Raw genomic sequence first — 23,813 nt, 5'->3', positions numbered from 1 at the left:
CTGGTTATTTCAAGTCGTAAATAATTGACTGGCTACTTCCAGACAGCAATTAAAAATTATGCTTCAGGGGAAGTTTGAGGACGCCACAACCAGAGCCTGCAGGGCAGCCTTATAAAAAAAACCCTCAAAGAACTTCCATTTAATGTATTTGAATCACAGAAATCAAATGTTAAGAAAGTGAAAAGACAGGATCTACATACAGTATTTTTGCAAGAGTCATGATTATTTAGCAAATATGACACATCATAGCTCAGCAACTACAAATCAGTTCTTCAAAAAGTCAGAAGTCAGAAAAAATCATGAGCAAACAGTAAGATGCTGAAGGTTATAGATCAAATGTTGATTGAATAAACACACACACACACTCACAGACACACACACAGACACAGACACACACAACACACACCTGTGTAACCTGTATTTACTATACTCATGTGACATGGTGTGTGGGTGTGTAAAGCAGAGGGGGCAGGGTCTCATCTTCCTTTTGCTCAAATATCACAGAAGCCAGTTCTCAAACACTCTGAGCTGAATATACTGGACAAGCATCATGCTCTACTTCTTCCTCCTGGTACGTAGCAACATTGATTTTAAATCTCTCTGTAATGACTTTAGTTAAAAGTAATGTGATCACTTCAGCTTTATTTCCGGGATTACTTTCTATATATATATATATATATATATATATATGTAACATACTTTAATTCCCCAAATTAAAATAAGGAATTAACATAAATAAAGATGAAGTGATAAGTATGCGGTTAATGTGTTTGTATGGGTTATTGTCTTCACACAGTGTTAAATAAGTCAGAATGAACTGGAGTAAAAGTGACCTCTTGTGCGTACACAAAAGACAAAACTATTCTGTATTATACCAACGTACGTAAGGTGCAAAGTACAAAGTAATACAGTGATAATACCTGTGTGTGCACTTCACAGGAACTGGTTCACCAACTATGGTGACTGTAAGTCAAACTCATTGCCAAATGAATAGACGGCATAAATCACTAGCCCCCACCTTTTGCCCTAAACAAACATTCATACTTTGCATTCTGTGACTTTCCTTGGAAAGACTGTATAACTCAGGTTTCAGTTGGCTGATTGTCTTTCAGGTTTCGTATTTGTCAAGTACAACATGCTCAGAGGTGCTGAGCCGTCACAGAAGGACTTGGATAATTGACTCCTTCACAATTGAAGAGGGGCATCCAGGACCTTTTCCTTATGTGCTGGGCAAGGTGAGAAAACCACAAAGTAAAGAATCTAGTCAGACTTTGTTTCAACAAATAACGTGTTTCACCAGAAAAGGCTATATATTCCTTTTCAAATACCATGTTAATCAATTAATGAACTTATTGATTATAATACGTGGAGACAATCTAAGGCATTCAATATTAAGTCTTTATCACTTCTATCCAAATGTAGATGAGTTTTTAATCATCATCACTCCTAAAAGTTGACTGTAAAATGTCTTGTGCTCTGTTGTAGATAAGTGTTGACCGGAACCATCTAGTATACTTTGATCTTTATGGGGAAGGAGTGGACGAGGACCCAAAGGGAGTCATCTCCATTCATAAAGAGTCTGGCACCTTGTCTGTCCACAAACCTGTGGACTATGAGGAGAAGACGATATTTATGGTAAGACTCAACACATACTACATACCAAATCTGTCATATAGTTATTTGTACTTAGTGAGTTAGCACAGTAAACACATCAGAAAGTGCTTGTCCTCTAAATAACTGGTCTAGTGATGACCTCTGGGGAACAAGTCATTTTGAATATGTCTGCATATTCAAAATATCTGTCTGTCTCCTTCACAATAAAAGTTGGAACTCTGGCCAAACTGAGGCATGATGCAGAGACATAATACATATTGGATGTGTAGAAAATTGTTGCTATAGCCACATGTCATTTTGTATCTCATTACACAACAATTTAATCATATTTTTTGAATAACTTTGAATAATATCTTTCAAACCACAGCTGAAATTTGAAGCCAGAAAAACAGATTTATCAATTGACACTAAGTTAGGAGTTGAGATTTCCATACGAGACATCAATCGACAACCCACCACGCTTTCAGAGAGATCTGTATGAAATCAGCGTTGATGAAAAAAACACACAAGGTAAAGAGCATAGTAAGCAAGCCTTTTCCTTTTTGCTATATGTTTTTTTTTTTTTTTTCTCACAAGGTACCCTACACTCCTTTCTTTGTGTCTTTGTCATTTCCTAAAAGGCTCCCACCTTCTGACTGTGGTGGCTTATGACATAGACCAGAGAGGGACGCCAAACTCCACATTCCACTATGAAATCAAATCTGTGTCTCCAAACCCACCAGACACTGAATTCTTCATTGATGAGTCTGGAACTATTTCATTCAAAGGATGTTTGGATCATGAGGCAAGTCTCTTCATTTAAAATGTCAGAATCATGACACATATACAGCACAAACTGTCTGTACATCAAAATGAAGGTTCTCAGTCATCCATCTCATGGTAGTCAGTTGCCTTCAACTTCAGCACTTAAGTCTGTACATAAAGTAACATTTCCCGTTCTGTTAGTTCATCACTTGATTAGACAATGAAAGATTACAAGACATGACATGTGGTATTTATGCAAATATGTACACTATACTTGCTTTCAGCATCGTCTATTATATGTATAATTATATGATAAGTATTAAAAAAACATTTACTGCATTTACTACTCAACTAAAATGAGTTTAAGGATGTATGATCTAATCTAATGATTTTTCATTGATTATATTAAGGTGGCTAATATGTTCACTATACTGGTGGAGGCCAAAGACCATGGTGAAGTCATCAGCCTGTCCAGTTCAACCACTGTTGTCATTCACGTTCGGGACGGCAACAACCACATACCGACCATCACTGGACAAACGGTAGGAAACTCTTGATAGGCCCTGAAGGGAAATAAAAAAAGTATTGTTGGGCCCTTGTTGATCCCCACAACACACAGAGGTTTCATTATTTCTCCAGCCACCCAGAAACCAACCAGTGCTCCATAGAGCTGACATGATCAATTGATGAATCAAGTAATTGATTGACAGAACTTATCAGCAAAACTTGTACCAGCTTGTAAAATGTGAATGCTCACCAGTTTTTCTAGTTTTCGATTACGTCGATTATTAGTCAACATTTTATACAATGAACACTTGAACACTAACTGTCAGATAATGAAAAAAATTGTTGGGTGCAGTCACACAGAACCTATATGATTACCCAAGGTTGTCTGTCTGCTAATTACTTGACACACAGTAAAAATAAAGCAATTTGAGACACAACTTATCAATAACTGAGCACAATATAAACTGAACAGTTAAGCCCTTAAAACTACATTTGGACACAGAACCAGGGCCACAGGATAGAGGACGGAGGACAGAGTATATACGCATAATGACTTCAAGTTAGAAATTTCTGTTCAATTCATAGGTCTAAGAAATATTTAACATAATAACAGGACATTCAAAATCTCTTGCACACCTGAATGATCTTTGACAGGTGTGTGGGTGGACTAGACGCGAATGAGAAAGAACTTGTTCTTTATTGAGCAAGTGAAGATGGTGAGTGTCTCTTTGGGATGCAGTTCTTTTGTCTGTAATTTCAGCATATACTGTAGATATATATGTTTCCTTTTTATACATGCCTTTTAAAACATATTTTCATTAAAACAGTAAATGCCATAGCAAAAAGAATATTCAGGTACTAAGATGAATATCTAAATTTTATACATGGTGTTTTTTTTCCCCCATTTATTTAGCTATATCAGCTCTGTGAATACAGAGCTGTGTACAGTACATGCTTGATATGGTAAATGGACTGGTACTTATATAGTCATATCGACCACTCAAAGCGCTTTACACTACCCATCACATTCACCCATTCACACAGCGCTTGCACTATTACACTATTACAAAGCGCTCTAACACATTCATACACCGATATTGCAAACATCGGGGGCAACGTGAGGTTCAGTATCTTGCCCAAGGATACTTCGGCATGGACTGGAGGAGCCGGGGATCGAACCGCTGACCTTCCGATTAGTGGGTGACCCGCTCTACCTCCTGAGCCACAGCCGTAGTACAAACTGATTTCTCCATTTTTTCCTTGACCTCTGCATTTTGGATTCAAACAACAGGGCACTGGCAAAGTGATTGAGGATGAGACTGGGTCTTCTCCTCTGCGGCTACATGTGACAGACAAAGACACTCCGAACAGCCCGGCGTGGAGAGCCAGATACACCATAAAGGGTGATGATGGAGAACACTTCAAGATTGAAACAGACCCAGACACCAATGACGGGATCCTGACAGTAGTAAAGGTAACTGCTGTTTGGCCACATGCTTTACATTACAGCAACACCCACCTCTAGTCTGATAGGTAATCATTACACATACATCTGTCATACTACACCTGCCCTATTTGAAGTTATGTTTTTAAAATTCTACTGACCTAGATAATATTTCATGCCGATAAATAATAAATTAACTATTTAACATTCCTACTCTATAAATTCAGCCTTTAGACTTTGAGGAAGGAGCAAGGAGAGAACTGTCTATCTCTGTGGAAAATGAGGCCCCATATTTCTCCTGCAAAGTGAAGGAGAGGACATCCTCAGGCCTCTGGACAGTTGATACCAGTGAAGGGGACGGTCCTGGTGCAGGTCAGCCTCACTCTGTAAACGTAATCATCACAGTGGAAGATGCCAATGACCCCCCAGTGTTCAGCGTGGCTGTGAAAGAGGCCGTGCTGGAGGAGAACGCTCCTGTAGGAACCTGGATCGAGAAAGTGACGGCTGTTGATCCAGACTCCACTCACGCAAGAGATTTTGTGTGAGTAGGATGTTTATTTTGACACATTGAAGCTTTTATGTATATGTGATCTCCTCTCTAAGTGACCTCCTTCGTGTATTTGTCCACAGATACAAGGTAGGAAGTGATCCTGCTGGCTGGGTGACGGTGGATCCCCAAACAGGCGACATCACAACAGTCAAAACACCAGACAGAGAATCTCCTCATGTCATTAATGGCATCTACACCGTCTTACTCCATGCAGAGGATGATGGTAAGACTTAAAATGTTGCAGATTACATAGACTCAAACCAACTATTTCAGATTTTCATGACACAGGAAATGTTTCCCTCATGGACAGGAAAGCCAGCTAAGACTGGCACAGCTACACTGCAAATACATGTGATTGATCAGAATGACAACGTGCCACAGCCAACATCACACAACTTGGATGTGTGTGTGTCTGACAGCCCCACTACCACCAACATCACAGCCTTTGACATAGACTCAAATCCCTTCGGAGGGCCTTTCACATTTGAACTGCTGGGGGATGTCAAAGGAAAATGGAAACTGAATCCTTTACATGGTAGAGAAACCTGATGCAAAGAAGTTAAATATTGCCATAAACATTAAAAGATTTTAAAATTTTGTGATTATTTGTCATAGGTTACACAGCTGGTCTGGTGAAGGAGCCCGGAGTGTACACTGGACAACACACAATTGATCTGAAGATCTCTGACATGCAGGGAAAGTTTGGCGTTCACAACCTCAGTGTGACTGTGTGTGACTGCTCTGTTAGGGCCAACTGCAGAACCCGCATAGCCTCCAATGCAAAAGCAACCTCTGGTGCCATAGGCGTAGTGTTTGCTGCACTGATTTTACTCCTGGGTAAAAAAAAAAAACTGCACCCCTGTCTTTTGTTAGTATTAGTGCACACTGTGACATGTTCTGCAACATACTTGTTATATTGCTGAATTTTGCTTTCTTTCTCTCACTGACAGTTCTGCTGCTGATGGCCGTCGTCTGCACCTGCAAAAAAGAGTTTGCCACATTAGAGGCAGATTCATCTGGAGAAACCCTTCTTGTATCAAACACTGAGAATCCAGGCACAGACTGCAAGGTCACTGCTCAGAAACCTTTGCAAACAAACCAGTGGCATGTTTTCATACAAATAACAGTAACAGCTTCATTTCTTTTAAAGGTGCCTGATGGTGTCATGGCAGTGTCAGCTGATATTAAACACCACGATCCATCTAAATGGCAAAGTCTGCATGATGGGATGCAACACACACATTTTTCAGCTAAGGTGTGTACTAATGGAATTTATATGGAGACATTTTTTTACTGGTTAAACTGCAAGACTTGAAGTAGATCTATGTAACAAGTTGGATTCTTTTTTTTTTCTCAGACATAGCTTGGTGACTACTGTCAGGAATGAGTGAATTTATTACACTTGAACTTAGCTGCTTCTCATAGTTGTGCCTGTCACTGTTCAACAGGACATAGAACAAAACTTCATGGACGAATACTTTACAAAAAGGGATTACAGAAGAGAAAATCTGCCATACCTTCTCGATGATGAATGGAACCAAGTAAATATATGTCACTTTTGGGCTAATAATAACACACAACTATATATTCAAATATTTACTTTTATCTTTGCTGCTCTCTGTCTCAATCACTCTCCCCTCTGATCTTAGACAACCTGGAATTCTTTTACAGCCAAAGACTACCACCACGCCCACCAGGTAGAGTGACAGCTGTTTGGTTTATGCTCATTGTTATTTTGAGTCAGTTGCTGAGGAAACTCAATCTTTATGTGAACGTTTTGTTGTGTACCGTTTGAGGACATGAGCACAATGGAATGCATCAACAAAGGGAACTTGAGCTATGTGTCAGATGTGACTCTCCTCACCCTGCTTCATCGGGTTAGTGGTGTGCCATTATTTGTACCCTATGGATTAAGGGCTGCTGACTTGTCTACTCGTAAATGCACGTATGAGCCTGTTGCAGTAAAATGAGCACTATAGTTTGACCTTGATATTTCCTATTGTCTGCAGAAGCTCTCCTCTCTCCAGGAGACAGAGGACAATCTCCTGGACTATGAACCTCAACTCTATGCAGACGAGGGGGACTCGAACATCCTCATAGAGCTGGAGAACATCACCATTCCTGATGATGATTCGTTACCAGAAAGCACTAACAGACTTGGGCCCCAAGTTCAACCAACTGGCTTCCATTTGCAGGCCACAACATATACAAAACTAAACACATGCTCTTTAGCCAGCCTGTTATTTTTGTTCAGTGAATGAGGGAAACGAAGACTGTCGTTCTGTTCTGAGGTAAATGGCTATTAATGTTTGTTATAAAAATCTTCAGGTGCAGTACGTTGAATAGTTTCTCTTCTCTGAGAATTTACAGAACCAGAAGGAAGCCATTCCATTAATCATGTTATTTAATAGCAACTGTTACACATGTCTCCACAGTTTTCATTTTACAAGTAGGGAAGAAAAAAAAAAAAAAAAAGTACAGCTGCCTGTCCATTCAGCTTTAAGACACCTCCAAGACCAATTTGGAGTTACATTTGGACAGTGAAGTAGACATATTTAATACATTCAGACATTGAGCAAAAACAAAAATTAAATGCATGCCTGTTGGCCTGTTCAAAGGACAAAATCCACAGTGCATGCTTCCAAGCTACCAATGATCTGCTTTAAGTGCACAGCTGCTGGATTAAAAATAAATTGCTCTCCCATTTCATATAAGTGTCCAAAGTACATTGGGATAATGAGAAAAAAAAAAATCAAAAACAAAAAAAAAAATCTTTACTTCAAGTGCTTCAAAAAGGGGGAAAATAGGGAGGTACTTTTATAAATTAGTAGAAAACTATGATATTCGTTATTTTACAGAAAATGTTGACAAAAGGAAAAGCCTTCACAACCTCCCACTGCCGACTTTTGGGAGGGGTCTCTGCTCATTGGTGCTCTGCCCTCTCTGTCCTCGGCCTCTGAACCCCCTGCCTCTCAGGAAACGGCCGGGCACTCCAAATGTTTCCATGTTCAACTTTTTCTCCTCCGCCCATGTGGTTCTCCTGAAGACACACAAATATTCAAATATTTTGGGGGCATGGCAAATTCCTGAGGCAAGACAAATGGCAAAAGTTACATAATCACCTGGGCTTAAGGTCTGATGAGATGTTGTCAAAAAAGCATTTGGCTTTGTCATAGTATTTATCACCCAGAGTTTCCTCCTCCTCCATACCCTGACTGTCTGAGGCCTCTGCAGTGTCCACCTTTTCCACTGCAGCAATTCACAAAAGAAGGCGGCACACTGTATACATGTACACCTAAAAAACACAGTTTTATATTGTGCCCACTGAAGTGACTGATATGCTCTGAAATAAACACACCTACAACCTCCTTTGTAAGGTCATCTTTGAACTGAGCGTTTGCAGTTTCAAAATCAAAATCGGATTCAAACTGCAGAGTTGTAGCCTTCGGGTTTTTCACGAGAAGTTGGCCTCTGCTACGGTTCCTGGATCTGCGACCGCCTGCACGTGAGCACCAGAAAAAGTTCAGAACAATAAGACACACACTGCTGTAAAACTGCCGTTTGGTGACCACTTAGAGCAGGTTCATCTGGTCTTTACATTTATAAACTTTTTCTTACAGATGAGTAATATTTGTTTACTTTGACAAAAGTCCTGCAGTAATTTTGATGTTTCTCAACAGTCTTAAGTAAAACAAATATTGCTATGCCATCAGGGAGAAATCACAATGCACAATGTGCATTTTTCATTTTGATACCTTGTTTTTGCCTTTGCTTCTGGTTCTCAGTGCTTTGGCTTTGAATCTTAGTTGCAGTGGGCTGAGATGGCGTCCGACCTAAACATGAATAAATTAAATGTTTAAGATGTTGCTTATTTCAGCTTGCAATTAAAAAAAGGGGTGGTGGGGGTTAAAGACAGTGGTGGTTAAAAACCACTGTGAAGCCTGCTCACTGCTGGGTACGTTCTCCTTCTGAAGCTGGGAACCAGAGCGCTGGGTTGTGCGAACAGGCTGTCTGCTCTGTGGCTGGGCTGAAGTCTTCCCCCTTCTCTGGGCAGCACTGGCCAGAGGCACTGTCTGGACAGCCTGCTCCACCATGGGGACTCTTCTAGCTGGGATGCCGTGAAGTCCTGGTACTGAGAACAAAAGGAACAAACATGGTGGGACCTAGTCAACTGCAAATACATGTGAGGAGATAGCTAGACATCTCATGGTGTTGGCAGACAGAAAGCCTGGACACTGAGATGTCTGATGTGTCTAGGATGTTATTTACCGGTACCTAGGCCCAGTGCTGCATTGTACTGTTGGTTGAGTAGAGAACTAGCAGCCAGCTGGTTGTAGGTGGGCATCATGTCCCTGTATGGACTCCACTGTGGGCGATATGCAGCAGAGGAGCTGCCAACAGATGACTAAAAATCACAAAAATTAGGACAAAGGAACTGGTTTTATCACTTGTGAATATTATGACTTTTTCATCTCTGCCAAATGCGTCTACAAAGTGCAAATAACTTAAATAAGTTGGACAAATCTCCCTGACCCACACACCTGCACAATAGCAGGATCACGAGGCAGTCCATGGTGTGTTTTTGGTGGTTCGGACACAGTGATATCCTTGATATCACTTCCTCGGAAAATGATATACTCATAAATTTCGTCTTTTGGTGGCACTGGTCTGTCAGTGTGTCGGTCCTCTGTCCCATAGGACTTGACTGTTACACAGATAATCGAGAAGGGAGTGTTTAAACTTCAACGTTCTTCATTCAATGAAAAAATCGAGAAAAAGAGGGAGAAAAAAACGCAAATGTCGCCTGTATCGCGCAAATTATCAACCTACCTTTGGCTAAAGCAACCGTGGACCTATCTGTGTCGACAGAGGACAATATTCCCTCATAACGAATCTGTGCCTTGGATATCAAACTTATTTTACTGCCGATGTAAGGCGTTCCAGCACTCATGTTTGCTGTGAAAATGTCTTCAAGCTGAGAAGCTGCAGCTGAATCACAGAGCATTAACCCACGGAACAGATTAGACGTTAACTTATCAGCTATGTGCGTAATCAGATGACACCTGTGCGCTTTATATGATTGGCAGTGACGTGCTGCTGCTGCTGCTGCTGTCGGGTCACCTGCGCGTAAAATAGGGTTGGTTTCTTTAGCCAGACGGCGCACACCGCGCGATACAAAATAGTCTGGATAATGTTGGATAATGGACACGAATACCCTGCAGGAAACTGAGAAGAGTGATGGAGGTGGAAGCGAGTGGTTTCCATATTATATTGCTCGTGTGTGTACAAATGAGGATAGTCTAACAGTCTAATTGCTGATACATAGGCCCACATTTGAATACAGTTACACATTTTGCTGATTTTTGATGTCACGAACTAAAAAAAAAAAAAAAAATAGACAAAAATTACCAAAAATTGTGGCATGTGCAAATGTTTGGGCACCATACTATTTGTAAAACATTCATTTTTCATTTGGACTTAGGGCAGGTCAAGAATTGTCATTAGGAATTGTAAGCTGATGATATGTTAACGCTACAGGCCTTGTGGTAACACTCAACAACCACGGTCAACTGAGAATCTGAAAATTGAATTAACTAATACCTACAAAGACTGCTACAGTTCAATCCACCTAAAAATGGAGAGTTCTACCTCCATGCCCCAAATCCCAGAGGACCACCAGACAAGTGGCAGGTAGGAATATGAGCCAGAAACAAGGCACTCCAAGAAGAACTGAAGAGCTTCCTACCAAGAGGTCAGCGAAAGGTATGAAGTTGATGTGCTCACAGCCAGGCAGCAGGTTGATAGCATTCAGCGTGAGCTTTAGAAGCCAAATCAAGTCTCACAAAGACACAGTGTCACAGAACGAGCTGTTGGTGTAAAACTTGAGGGGTGAACAGGACGCCCTCCTCCAACATCTGGTGCGTAAGGACAATTACCTACTTGGCACCTGATTTTAAATTATTTTTAATCTTTTGATCTGTCTGATTTTTGTTAGATTAACAAAACAATTTCAGCCTATTTTTTGTCATTCATTTTTAATTTTTTTTTACTGGATTTGGATTTGTAGTGGAGGGCCTAGTGCAGTGACAGTGAACAAGGCCTCGCAGCAACTCCATTAACTAAGAGTCCTAAGACAAAACAATCTAGAGGAGAAGCTGCTGGTGACCTTCTAAGGTGCTACCATTGACAGTGTGCTGGCGTACATCACTGTGTGGTATGCCAAGAAGAAGCTGCAAAGGGTCATAAGGTCAGCTGAAAAGACATATATAAAAACAGGGTCTATATGGAAGGGTGATCAGAAGGAAACCTTCACAAAAGTCAACATCTGAATAAACCTGTCATTTTGGAAACAAGTTAAATTGGATGTCTTTAGGCAAAATCATGTTATTGATGACTGTGGCCAAATGTTATTCTGCTTTGAGGTTGTGTGGCAGCTAGTAGCACAGGAAACACTAAACAGATACATGTAAGCATGGATTCCACTGAATATTTTGGATATACATATCATGCAGTGAATCAAGAGAGGGAAACTGAAAAGATGGACAAAGATCCAAAACAGACTTCAAAAATCCACCAATGAATTACTTCAATAAATGCAGGCTTGAAGCTTTTGGAACAGCCCCCACAGTCCCCTGACCTAAATGTCACTGAAAATCTGTGGGTAGGTCTTAAACATCCTGTGTGTGCAGGACTGGACCGAAAACATCTCAAAAGTTTAAGTCATCTACAGGAGTAGTAGTGGAAAATTCCTAAATCAAAAACAGAGAGACTCTTAGCTGGCTACAAAAAGTTAACTGTAGTTTACAATTTATTTTTTCTATTGTTGAAGTACATGAAAGAAAAGGTAACATTTGAAGAAAAGCTTTTTTCCATTGTACATTTGCTGCAGTAGTTTTATTTATTTTTCACCTGAAAAATCCACAAAATATGGAATTTGCCCAAATTGAACACAACTATATTAATTAAAAATGTATACCACTAAAATACTTATGGGGTTTTTATTAGTTTCTAGTTATGGAAGGGTACACCTCTTGCCTAGACTGTTAAAAAAAAAAAAACAAAAAAAAAAAAAAAAAACACATTGCAGTTTTACTACTCATTATGTTTTGAAATATAAATCCAAACGTACTGTAGAAAATTTATTCAAAATGTGTGCAGTGTGAAGTCCATATAAAAGCTAGGGCTGGTCGGCTATCACCTCTTTAATGGACTCTATTTGAATAATAAATATGCAATTTGAATAAATGACATACAGTCCAGTTGGAGTTATATCTCAACACATTAAGTGAAAGTAAAAGAAAAAAATGTGTGTGCATTGGACATTGGGCACAAAGTCAGCACACGGAGGAGTTCAACCAGACTAAATCCCATGACTAGCTGACAGCACAGTACAATATTTCCTCTCTGAGAGGAGGGTGGGGCGCCCTCAAACGCCTCTTTACAACAGTAACTTCACTTGCTGGCCAAAACAGTGCAGCCATCTTGCACGGCGCATCGAGAGTGACTAAACTCCGGAATCTGGTTTGTTAGCTTGTTCTAAACCACGTTATTATTATACCAAAAGTCACTCGACACGATTCTGAGACGGGATAGTTATCGGGACACCACAAACACACCGGCGACAGCGTAATATTTGATGGAAACATTTCGTCTTCGGTACGATGTTGTTCCGTCTCGTGCATCCCTAGGAATGACAGCTGAAGCCATTGGTACCGCCTTTTAGAATGTGGAACAGCCAATCACAGCTCGCCGAAGTCCCCCGCACGGAGACGTTTAGTTGTTGTGCGCACGCGCATGTCAGTTGGTAAGTACCTCACTTCTCATAAGCTCGCAGGAGTGTGAAGATGGCGGTTCGCCCAGGCCCACTGGATAAGCTGTTTTTACATACAGAGGTGAATAAAGCGGTAGTTTGTCATCCTGTCCGGTCTGTAGAGTCACAATTATCGGTGTTGTGTCACAACAACCACTGGGGTAGGCACGAAGCAGCCGGTAATTACATGGCTATAGTTCCGGGACAAGGGGGTAGCGAGAGCTAATGTCCAGCTGGGACTTGGTCAAGACGATTGCTAAAGCAGGTACGCTGAAACTAAATGTTGTTTTCCTCTTTGTCTCGAAAGAGTTTACACGAAAAACAAGCGCCGGAGCTGACAGAGGGAATCAGTAGATGTGTCAGAGTCTTGCCCCATCACATCCAAGATTGTTTGTGCTCCTTCTAAACAAGTTGAAGTGCAGGGGGTCTCATCTTAGCGAGGTCCCCATGGTTCAGCTATGGACGCATCGACGGCCAGCACGGACTCCAACACAGGACACGACCCTGGCAAAACACTTGTTGTTAGTGGCGGTGCAACTTCTCTCCCTAATCATCAGGGGAAAGTAGGCTCATACTCAGTGCAGACTTTCAATGGGAGCCAAACTATGAACTCTCACAATTCAGGAAGCGCTGCCCCTCTCGTGGGGACGACAGTGACAAGTGGCACTGGTAACAGTAGCGGTCCTGCGGTATCTGTCGCAGCTGTCAGCAGTGGACCGGTGTTGTCTAAAGGGCTGGCCAGTGCGATAATGCCCCCCTCGTCAAATAGTGTAATCCAGACGCCGCTCATGAACTCGCAGACTGTTGTTGCTTCAGCTCAGCCTGTGAGCCAGGCAACAGGACCCACCGTGACACTCGTCAGACCGCCTATGCAAACCGCGGGGTCGGGTGGAACTTTGAATGGGAACAATAATGCGAGCCCTGCTGTGGTTGCCAATACAACAGGGCAGTCAGGTATCGGCATACAAACTCCGCTTGTAAACAATAGCCAGCCGTCCAACCCGGTGTCTGTCAGCGCAGGATCGCACATTATCAAGGCAGAGCCACCCACAACAATAATACAGTCAACACCGCAGGCGGCTGTCACTCCAGGCGCTGTTAGCGCTCCCCGGACTCCGGTGACGGTAGCTGCCGGTCCAAGTGGGATCCGAGCACTGACGCCTCAGATGTTGGCCCCGAGGCTCCCCCAGAACTCCCCTGGACAGCCCAGTATACATAATATCCAACTCCCCCCTGGTGAGTGAAGTTAGAACTTTTTTATTGTATGAGTACAGACATTTATTTTCACACTTGATTGATTTACAAAATTGGTTTCATTTTCATTTGCTTCTTGATCCATGATGGTAAAAATAGGCAGTGCATGATTACATTCTTATGGATTTGTTTATACAATACAAAATACATAGTTAGTGCATGTCCTTTTAGACTCACTATGAGGTGCACACCCAGATCTTTAAATATCACTGAACCACTGGGCTGGTGTGATTTATGACTACTTTGTGAGATTTACAACATGAATTGATCATGTTTACTCTGAATGGTGGTTCAATTGTTAGCTGTAGCATCTATTTAGAAGAACACTGGTTTTGACACTGCTTCTACCCAGGCAATTTCATTTCATGGTAGTATAATTCTACTTAAGTTGCCTCTTGTATAGATATATTTAAGGTTTCTCGTGTATTTTCTGACCCGGTTCAGGGATGGTGCTTGTACGCAGTGAGAGTGGACAGTTGCTGATGATTCCTCAGCAGGCTCTGGCCCAGATGCAGGCCCAGGCACAGGGAGGTGTGACACCTCGTACTGCCACACCAACAAATGTGCCTCCTGGCCAGGTAAGATCACACAGTCTGCATAGGAGAAGCTTTATACTGCCAACAATTATGTCTCACGTAAGGGACAAGGGCAGTATTACAGCAAATGTTCAACTTGCATTCCTGCCTGTAGCTTAGGGAACCACCTGTTGAGTATCATATTGGATACAATTATAGCTCATGTGTGGGTGTATGGAAAGTAATTCTATTGTATATTATTGTTTCATACTATTAGTTTTAATTTATGGAAAAATTCCAAAAGATTGAACTTGGGAGATGCTTTTTCTGGTTTTATGAAAGTGGGTGTTGTGGATCACGTTTTACTCTATGCCTGCTCTCAGACTCCTGGAAACATCATCACCAGGCAAGTGGCTCCCACCACCATCATCCGCCAGGGCTGTCCAGCTCCAACTTCACTCGCTACGACCACCACTCTTCACAGACCTCCTGTTCTTCAGGTAACCTCATCTGTCTGTGGGTGTCAGTAATTTCTTATAATGTTCACTTAACATATTGCACATCATTTTGTGTCCATTACTCGTATAAGCTGCAGACTTCTCACTTATTGCTCCATGTCTGGAGAATTATGTCACTCAGCACTTTAGCCACAGAATGCAAACATATTTGAGTTACATTTCTCTTATTTACACAAAGTGCCTCATTAACTGCTTGAAATTAGGTCAGCTAGATATTAAATCACAATACACAAAATCTTACTAGATAATGTGTCACCTGTCACACCAGAAGGATCTATTGAGTTCATTTTTCCACAATGAAAAGGAAACAAACCCTCACTTTGATGCACAGTGTGAATTAATGTTTTTCAGTTGCCTGGGTTTATTGGTAGTCCTGGACCTTGTTTCCTGGATTTACTATAGCAGAGTTGAAACATAGAGTTGAACGATTATGTTTAATTCTAAAGAAATATTCTATAAATGCTCTCTGTTCAAGGCCTCTGGATATGCTTGACTCCGGATAAGATATCTCACAATGTCTATTATGTACAAAATAGATAAGAACGCAAGACCAATGTGGTTTTGTACATGTAAAAGTAAACCTAAGCGTGCATAGATTTCCATGGTATGTCATTTAAGGCAAACACTACCTTAGTGTCAAGTCTTTCCTTGCCTTGCTAATATGTTTGGGTGAAATAAAGACTTGGTTTTATTTTTTTGAAGAACACAAAATCACAATTCAGTGCCGGAAAAGAATAGAAGTTTGTTTGATGCACTCAAGCAACTTTGAAACAGCTCTAAAGCCCACACTCTCTAGTAATGACTTGACAAGCAGATTTTAAAACTTTTAAACAACCTAGATAATGTTATGATGTTGACATCTCTATTCCCAGAGTTCAGTTGGGGCTGCAGTACCAGGACTGACCCCCAGGACTGTCACCCAAACAGCTGGGACCACAGTTACCTCAGTAACAGTGAGCAAAGTGAGTTGTGTGAAGCCCAAGGGATCCAATAGAGCTAGGTGTCTGCATGCACTGTAACAGTATACTGTAGAGATTATGACAATGACATGGATTTTTATGACAATTACATTACAACAAAAGGAAGCAAAGCATGTCTGGATGTATTATATGGCTATTCACGAATAAAACCCATGTTCTGTGTTTCTGGCAGGAGACAATGGAGAATGTGAAGAAATGTAAGAACTTCCTGTCCACATTGATAAAGCTGGCATCCACTGGGAAGCAATCAACAGAGACTGCAGCCAGTGTGAGAGAGCTGGTCAAGGACCTGCTGGTGAGGAAGCTGTACATGCAAAAGACACACTAATGTTTGTTTTGTCAGTTGCTGTATTATTTTTCACTTTGGACAAGGACTTTGACAATTATATTGTTATTAATTTGAAAGAAAGAGGAAATGTCATTCCTAGTAAACCTTCAGCCAAGACACACATCGCACCAGTAATTATGACCGCTCTCACTCATAGCTCATCTTGTTTCTGGTGTTGTTTTAGGAGGGAAAACTGGAAGCAGAGGAATTCACCAGCAGATTGTACAAAGAGCTCAATTCCTCGCCCCAACCTTACCTTGTGCCTTTCCTTAAGGTGAGAAAACTTACATTCTGCTGTCACTGTCATTGATACACCTTTCAGAAAATGCCAGTAGCAGTTTTCTTGAGCCAGTGGACAAAGAATGTCAAGTGTGTTTCTGCAACGTTTGTCCACCTGTTTGTCTTCTGTAGAGAAGCCTCCCAGCCTTGAGGCAGCTCACTCCAGACTCAGCAGCATTCATCCAGCAGAGTCAGCTCCCTCAGCCAGCCTCAAGTCCAATCTCATCCACCTCAACCAACCCCGCTACAGTGGTCCTCAGCAGCCCGGCCCCTCGCCTCACTGCCCCAGTCAGCAGGCCCCAGCTCCAGCCAGGCATCAGCAAACCAGGACCAACCCCGTCACTGGTAAACTGACTCTTCTGTATCTCCAGCGTCAGCTCAACTCAACTTGTAAACTTGTATTTATGTCAGATATAATGCAACTGAAAGTATACCTGTCACAGTGGTAATAATGACATAATCATTTGAAACCTTTCCAGGTTCTCCAGCCTCAGCAGCAGAGAGCAATTTTGAGACCTCAGGTAACCTTACCGACGACACCCATGGTGACTCTCAGGAATCAGGCCCCTGGCCGCATAGTGCTGGGACAGCACCAGCTTAAAGAGCTGCAACCAGGTGAGGAAGTGAATCTAAAATCACCTCTCTCTGTGCATGTGTGTGTCTTTCCTTGGATGACCTATAGTATTTATTGTGATTTTTGTGCCTCCACCAGTTCCTGTGAGACCAGAGGTGCCACCTGCTTCTAAACAAGTCTCTGCTGCAGCTTTGACTCCAGCTCAAAAGAACAAGCTGAAAGAGGCGGGTGGCACTTTCAAGTAAGAACAAAAATGACAGAATTCAAATCAGTTTTACCATATAAATGTAGTTTATAATTTTACAGGTTTTAGTGTCTCATCAATGTGGAAAATGTATCTTTTGTAACTTTTCGAATTTGCCCAGCAAAAAAAAAAAAAAGTTTGTCAATATGCCATAGCTCAAAAACATTATTAAACTGTCACAAAAAGGGTGATTAAAATCTGGTAAATACATAAAGTTTCAGTACTACATGTATCTTTGTGAATTCATTCTAATCTTTTTAGTGACTTAGTTTATCTTACTGCATTTATGTTTACAGGGAGGATGACGACATCAATGACGTGGCCTCCATGGCTGGAGTGAACCTATCAGAGGAAAGTGCTAATATCCTAGCAACCAATTCTGGACTAGTGGGAGCAGTGACACATTCCTGTAAGGATGAGGCTTTCCTCTCCTGCACCTTGCTACAAAGGAGAATGCTGGAAATAGGTGAGACACTTAAACGTTAACAACATTACTGACAATGCAACATCCATCAAAAACACTAAGGTGGACTGTGGTTTCTTTTTCCAGGTAGGAGGTATGGTGTTACAGACCTAGGTGCGGAGGTGGTGAACTATGTCTCCCATGCTACTCAGCAGCGACTCCAGAACCTGCTTGAAAAAGTTTCCCAAGTGGCCCAGCAGAAAAATGTCAACTTAAAGGTTTGTTTACAGCTGCACTATGGACAGAGTCACAGTAATGCAGATTCAGATTTTAGATTTAGCCTTAACAAAATTCTTGCAGAGAAATTACACTGGTGGCGTGACACTGAAAACTCAACAAAATGCACAGTGTTGTTTTTAGCATGCATCTTACAGTGCTTTGCGTCCATGTATGTGCTGTAATTTCTCTACTGTTGTCTGTTGGCAGGAGGATGACAACTATGAACAAAGCAGCGATGTTCGTGCTCAGCTCAAGTACTTTGAGCAACTGGACCAGTTAGAGAAACAACGAAAGGAGGAACAGGAGAGAGAGATCCTCCTGAAGGCAGCTAAGGTAACAGCATCACCAACATCAAACATCAAAAATAATCTGGCCATAGGCTATTGTTAAGATGACATGAAATTCTCATTGTATTATAATGTAATGTAGCAGCTTTGTGGTGAGGAGCAAGTAAGAATCATAGCATAAATAAAAAGTCCTTCAATGTGAGATTTTGATGATCCCACTTATTTCTGCGATAAATAAGATAAAAGGTTCTTTGGGCAGTTGAAACACCAGCTTATGCAACCTTTAAAATATGCATTTTGTTGCCTTGATGTGTTACATTCAGCAGCCATGTCATTTATAATCTTCTAGGCTCAAACAGACTTTCAGCAGTTACAAGCATCTGCAAGTTTTATTATTATTTTATGGTCCTACCCCTGATGTCTGTTATTTTTCTTTAATATTTGATTGAAGTCAAGACCCTTTTACTAAGAATAGCAGGCGCGTAATGAATGTTGATTTGTTTGGCTTACATTTAGTGTTTCGGTGTCCCTCAACATTTCTCTTCTCCAGAGGTTCATTAATATTCTCTAAAGTGACAAAAGGTCACCTGCGATTGATTTTGACTCACCATCAGGATGCCTGTTAGGATGTAAATCGAATTGCTTTTGACAAATGTACAGTGGCATATATCAAATGGCTCTTGGGACGAATTTGTAACAATAAATTTAATTCCAGTAACTCTGTGACATTACAAATAAAAAATGATACATGGATTTACAGTGAATAAGTTTTACTCCGTCATTGTGAAGTTTTATAACTTTTCAGCTTTAAACATAAATATTGATAGATGTGAGAATATTCAGGGGACTTCTGGCTTGGCCAAAACAAGTACTTGATGGGCTCTGGTCTTTCTTCTGCCAACATCAGTTATTAATGTGTCTTGCTTTTGGCCCTGCAGTCTCGAGCTCGGCAAGAGGACCCAGAGCAGCTGCGTCTGAAACAGAAGGCAAAAGAGGTAAGACGAGAGGGGGACGGCAGCCAGCTAGTCTCTGCCTCTGTAGGTTTAAGCTCTGTATGCTTGAATTCCATGTTGGTATGTGTGTATTGTCCAGATGCAGCAGCAGGAGCTGGCTCAGATGAGACAGAGGGAGGCCAACCTGACGGCACTGGCAGCCATCGGCCCCAGAAAGAAGAGGAAGATTCTGGACTCTCCGTCCTCCTCTGCTACAGCTGAGGTAACATTAACAACTGTACTTTCCCCAAAGAATATTGTGTAGCCTGGGATGGCTGTTGAGTGTAACTCCTGTTGTAAAGTCATCACGTAACTTTGTGTACCTCTACACCCTTCACTCGGTAGAGAATGTTTAGACATTGCTTAATTAGCATAACCTAGACAGGGACAGAATGGAGAGCCACTCATGACTCACAGTTCAATAAAAGTCACCAAAGTTACATTGTTAAAATAACAGTGATGGCAATAATAATACCAGATTACATTTGAAAACCTACTTTCTTTTTGTATAAATATTGCGTATAGAAATAGCCAATATTAGTGTAAACAGTTTGTCCATTCCTCTCTAGTGCCTCAGTCAGACAATGTTTGACAAAGTCTGTCAGTGGCAGCCCACACTACCCTGACAGAAACCTGCTGTCAGTCATCTGTGCTGCTTCGATACCTGGAGGAAAAAAAAAGAAAAGAGTAATGATGTTTCTCGTTAGTTTGGGCAGAGCACTGGACTCAGACATGCTGTCAGCTGACTTGTGTAATCAGCAGTCACATTCAATAAATACTATGTGACAGTCTTCATAATGTGACAAACCTGTACTCACTGCTGCAGCTGCTGGTTATGATTGGTTCTGCCTTCCACACATTGCTGTTTCTGGTTGAGTTCATTGATTTTTCTTTTCACCAGACCTCTAGATTTTTGCCTCCCTCAGGCATGGTGCACGTTTCCCTGTTCTGCCTTTTTCATGCATGTGTTGGCTCTGCTCTGTTTAGTGTTAGTCTTTATTAGGGTTTTTTTTTTCACTCCACACTGAATCTCTTACTGCTTTTTGGATTCTCTGGGGAGCATCTACAAGAGCAGAACCTGTTCTGCTAAATAAGTGTTTAGCCATGTGCTGCTGTATTCTTTAAGTGTCCCGACAGGAACGGGTATATAAAAACCATTGCTGAGGAAACAATGTGTAATATTTATCCTCTTATTTACTTGCTTTGACAAAGGTTCTAATAATTTAAAAATAGTGTTTATTTGTACACCTCCTCTGCCCCTATGACAATAGTGCTACTTTTATGCTGCTGTTACATGTAGACCTCTTATATTGTTTCTTGAAAATACAAGAAAAAAAGATGGCACAGAGCTGTATACTGTTGTGTTTAATGCAAAGTGTTATAGCAGTGAGCAGGTAGTTTCAGAGATATAGAAATTCGAGATGTAAAAAAACTGCATTGTACATGACAGAGTTTGAGTGGATAATTGCATGAATAAGGAGGTGTACAGGTGTTAATAATAAAGATCTTGGTTCTTAGTGCTGTTCAGGGTTGAGTGTAAAATCCTGTCATGCAGTGGGCTAGGGTGCACAATGGACCAGGTACAAGTCTATAAAAGTTCTAATGTGTAAGACAAACATGCACACTCACACTCTCACTACTTCTGGCAATTCAGAGTTTTCCGTTTACTGAAAGCACTGGTTCTAGTTCAGCCATTTATCCATTATTTTGAGCTATTTAATTCATATACACATTTCTTTCAGTGTCTTTTTTTTTTTAAACAACTTTTCCATAGCTATTGTTCTCAACTAATTATCCATTACATTCAGCTAACAATCCAAACCAATCTATGTATTCCTCTCATTTAACTATTTAAACCATTTATCAACTGTTTGTAGCCTGCTTTACTCTGCTGGATGTGCTAGTTTTAATACACTCTGAATCACAACATGTAGTATTCAGATTTTACAGCTGATTCAAAGTGTGGATATATATTAGAAATCAAATCAATCAATATTTTTTCATATTAGTTAAGCTATTTTCCAGATCCCCTGGCTAACTGCAGAAATAAGGCTACCCCCCTGGGGTACAAGTAGCCCTGTTTGGAAATCACTGACCTAAACTGTATGTCTTTTGATAATGGAAGGAATTTGGAACATCTTGAAGCCAAACCCATGCAAGAGAACATTCAAACTTTGCACAGCAAGGTCCCAGCCAGATAGTGCTTTCAATCAGTGCACGTGCAAAGGCCACTCCGCTGCTCCTTATTGGTCAAACATTTAAATGTGAAAATACAAAAGATATATGGTTAAAGGTGCATGCAGGCATAAACTGATCGGAGTCATTATTTTTTCACCCTGCCTTTCTCCCTCTCATCTCGCAGGGATCAGGAACAGGTCCCTCTCTGTCTGGTGGGGCTGGTTCATCGGGCTCCAGACCCACACGGCAGCGCATCACACGTGTCAATCTCAGGGACCTGCTCTTCTGTTTGGAGAACGAGAGATTTACCAGTCGCTCCCATTTCCTCTACAAGGGCTTTCTCAAATAGGCTTGATGTCAGAAAGGAGAGGAGGAGGAGAGGTGAGAGGGGGGGAAATGAAGTGCGTGGAGAGATCAACCCCTCCCACCACAGAGAGAGCGCAAGAGACTCTTATAAATGGAGAGGAGAAGAGGAGCAACTTGGCACATTTCAAGGTTTTTTCAGATGTACCTGACAACCAGAAATACAACAGTAGCTACATTTGATATCCTCTCTACCTCCCTCCTCAGATAACGCCTATGTTCTTTGAATGCAGTCATGGACTTGCGCCCCTTTATTTACCCTGTACAACTTATTTTTCAAGAACGTGCAAAAAAAGGATTATATAAAGGGTTTTTGTATGAACAAATTACTTATTGTACAATTATGCACTGCAACACAGTACAGTTTATTTTCTGATTATTTGTATGTGCATTAGGCTTTAAAGCAATGAAAATCATTTGTTTTATTAGATCACCAACTAATTTTATTAATGATTTTATTTTTGTTTTTGTCAACTGAATTAGTTTAAGCTCCAAACTGTATAACCTACTGAGTTGCCTTCCTAACGATGAATAAGCCATATAGCCATCCCGAAGCAATTAACCCTGCTGTATCTCATGAAGCAGTAGCTCGCTCTCTATCTGTCATCTCCATTACTATACTTGATTTTTTTTTTTGTCCTGCATATTTATTTACTAAACTCAAGCTTAAATTAATGTTTAGTTATTTATTTAATTTCATGTGACACCTCAGTTGTTGTCATGTATCTTAAATTCAAAACAAAATGTGCATTTACCTGAATAGGACGTTTTAAAATCAGTTTTGGATATTTTGTGGGGTGTGTAGAATTCGGTGCGTGAAGAGAGGTGTGGGTTTTTTTTTGTTTGTTTATTTTTTTTTTTGGTTAAATTGTTTTTTTTTTTAGAATTAGTTGGACGTGTATTTTCTAAAACTTCAACAGGTTTCAGAAAGCTTTTAACCTGTATAGCTATACCAAACATACATCTACCTGAAACTGATTTCTATTTTTGTAGCTTGCCACCAACACACATTTTTACTCTTTCGATAGTAACTGACAGTGTCCTCCAATCATTTCCTTACCTGCTTATATTTTTGTGTGCTACTGGACAGCCCCTTAGGTTTTTAGTATCTATGACTTAAGAAACTGGAGTTTCTTCCTGTATATTTGTAAATGTTACACCTAAACTTTTACACATGGTTTTGTATAGAATTGAGAATTTACCCATACAGCTTAAAGGAAAACACATTTTCTCTATTGAAAGTTTGAATAAATAATGGTTTTACAGTAACTGTTGTCTTTTGCTGTTTATGGAGATTTCATTGGGTCATAATGTCTTCTACTTATTTTATTTTATGCACTAGGGGGCAGCATTGTATTGTTAGAACATCTGGATATGTTCTGCAGGTCGTACGGAGGATACTGAGTGAGGCTTTGTACATGAATGAGCTGAATGCCTTTAATTCCTTCTTACTCTACCTGTTTACAGATAATTCCACGTAATCCTCTAACATCTGCAGAGCCACATGTAGCACACAGTGTGTGTCCCCTGGGCTTATACAGGCATCTATTGCGCACAACTCCCATGAGCACAACACGCAGCTCTCAAACCAAAATGAAATCACACACAGTCTGCTACCAGTCTGTACTGTTCTTTGTTGGGCTGTCTTGTTTGAGTCCGTCTCCATTATGAGCCCAACACACGGTGCATTGGCAACAGCTGCCTCATCAGCTGCTAACATTCACAACAACCATGGGCTGGAAATAATTAGGCCATTCTGCCAGTGGGACAGTAGCCTGATGTTACAATGATTGGGAGCAGCTTTTGTATCTGCGTCGACCAAAGAGGAACAATAAGAGTACATTTGGAGCTATCAGTGGTGATGAGCCACAATTTCATTTTCCATAATGGAGGTACATCTATGAGCCAGTAGGTGGCAGTAGCTCATTTTACCACATCACTGCTGGAGCT

At 40.9% G+C, this 23,813-nt stretch overlaps 3 protein-coding genes across 4 annotated transcripts; 2 read left to right on the top strand and 1 right to left on the bottom strand.

The window, feature by feature from the left end:
- Positions 1–100: 100 nt before the first annotated feature.
- Positions 101–7,137, top strand: LOC108885672 (cadherin-like protein 26). Its single transcript, XM_051074555.1, is given in 19 exon segments — positions 101–571; positions 1,113–1,235; positions 1,486–1,635; positions 1,982–2,059; positions 2,061–2,124; positions 2,235–2,398; positions 2,769–2,900; positions 4,157–4,339; positions 4,537–4,850; positions 4,940–5,082; positions 5,170–5,394; positions 5,475–5,696; positions 5,810–5,928; positions 6,010–6,114; positions 6,308–6,400; positions 6,509–6,556; positions 6,650–6,736; positions 6,869–6,997; positions 6,999–7,137. Coding segments are annotated over 19 exon segments (2,478 nt in total). The 5' UTR covers positions 101–550; the 3' UTR covers positions 7,077–7,137.
- Positions 7,138–7,256: 119 nt separating this feature from the next.
- Positions 7,257–9,922, bottom strand: LOC108885617 (protein LSM14 homolog B). Its single transcript, XM_018680032.2, has 8 exons — positions 9,690–9,922; positions 9,401–9,564; positions 9,135–9,264; positions 8,809–8,991; positions 8,615–8,692; positions 8,218–8,358; positions 7,982–8,108; positions 7,257–7,899 (listed from the first exon to the last, which is right to left on the bottom strand). Exons 1-8 carry the CDS (start codon positions 9,862–9,864, stop codon positions 7,743–7,745), a joined length of 1,155 nt encoding a protein of 384 aa, XP_018535548.1. The 5' UTR covers positions 9,865–9,922; the 3' UTR covers positions 7,257–7,742.
- A 1,756-nt stretch (positions 9,923–11,678) lies between these two features.
- Positions 11,679–23,132, top strand: taf4a (TAF4A RNA polymerase II, TATA box binding protein (TBP)-associated factor). 2 transcript variants are annotated; one of them, XM_018680031.2, is made up of 16 exons: positions 11,679–12,663; positions 12,977–13,905; positions 14,368–14,501; positions 14,822–14,938; positions 15,829–15,918; positions 16,109–16,231; positions 16,449–16,538; positions 16,676–16,888; positions 17,023–17,158; positions 17,256–17,358; positions 17,658–17,827; positions 17,912–18,042; positions 18,251–18,376; positions 19,269–19,325; positions 19,423–19,545; positions 21,685–23,132. In XM_018680031.2, the coding sequence occupies exons 2-16, from the start codon at positions 13,128–13,130 to the stop codon at positions 21,847–21,849; spliced, it is 2,556 nt and encodes an 851-aa protein (XP_018535547.1). In that variant the 5' UTR covers positions 11,679–12,663; positions 12,977–13,127; the 3' UTR covers positions 21,850–23,132. The 2 variants fall into 2 exon arrangements, with proteins under 2 accessions (XP_018535547.1, XP_018535546.1); XM_018680030.1 differs by lacking the exon at positions 11,679–12,663 and adding an exon at positions 12,670–12,751.
- The last annotated feature ends 681 nt before the right edge of the window (positions 23,133–23,813 follow it).

This window comes from Lates calcarifer, linkage group LG12, assembly GCF_001640805.2.
Source record: "Lates calcarifer isolate ASB-BC8 linkage group LG12, TLL_Latcal_v3, whole genome shotgun sequence".
NCBI lineage: Eukaryota > Metazoa > Chordata > Actinopteri > Centropomidae > Lates > Lates calcarifer.
The sequence above is the reverse complement of the archived record's forward strand: the minus strand, read 5'-3'. Positions and strand labels throughout refer to the sequence as shown.

Excerpts from the sequence above, each read along its gene's own strand:
- LOC108885617 (XM_018680032.2), bottom strand. The coding sequence starts at position 9,864 with ATGCTCTGTGATTCAGCTGCAGCTTCTCAGCTTGAAGACATTTTCACA. Across the intron at positions 9,565-9,689 it reads CACGGTTGCTTTAGCCAAAG|TCAAGTCCTATGGGACAGAG; the intron begins GTAGGTTGATAA and ends TCTGTGTAACAG. Across the intron at positions 9,265-9,400 it reads GTGATCCTGCTATTGTGCAG|TCATCTGTTGGCAGCTCCTC; the intron begins GTGTGTGGGTCA and ends TGTGATTTTTAG.
- taf4a (XM_018680031.2), top strand. The coding sequence starts at position 13,128 with ATGGACGCATCGACGGCCAGCACGGACTCCAACACAGGACACGACCCT. Across the intron at positions 14,502-14,821 it reads CAAATGTGCCTCCTGGCCAG|ACTCCTGGAAACATCATCAC; the intron begins GTAAGATCACAC and ends GCCTGCTCTCAG. Across the intron at positions 17,159-17,255 it reads GCTTAAAGAGCTGCAACCAG|TTCCTGTGAGACCAGAGGTG; the intron begins GTGAGGAAGTGA and ends TGCCTCCACCAG.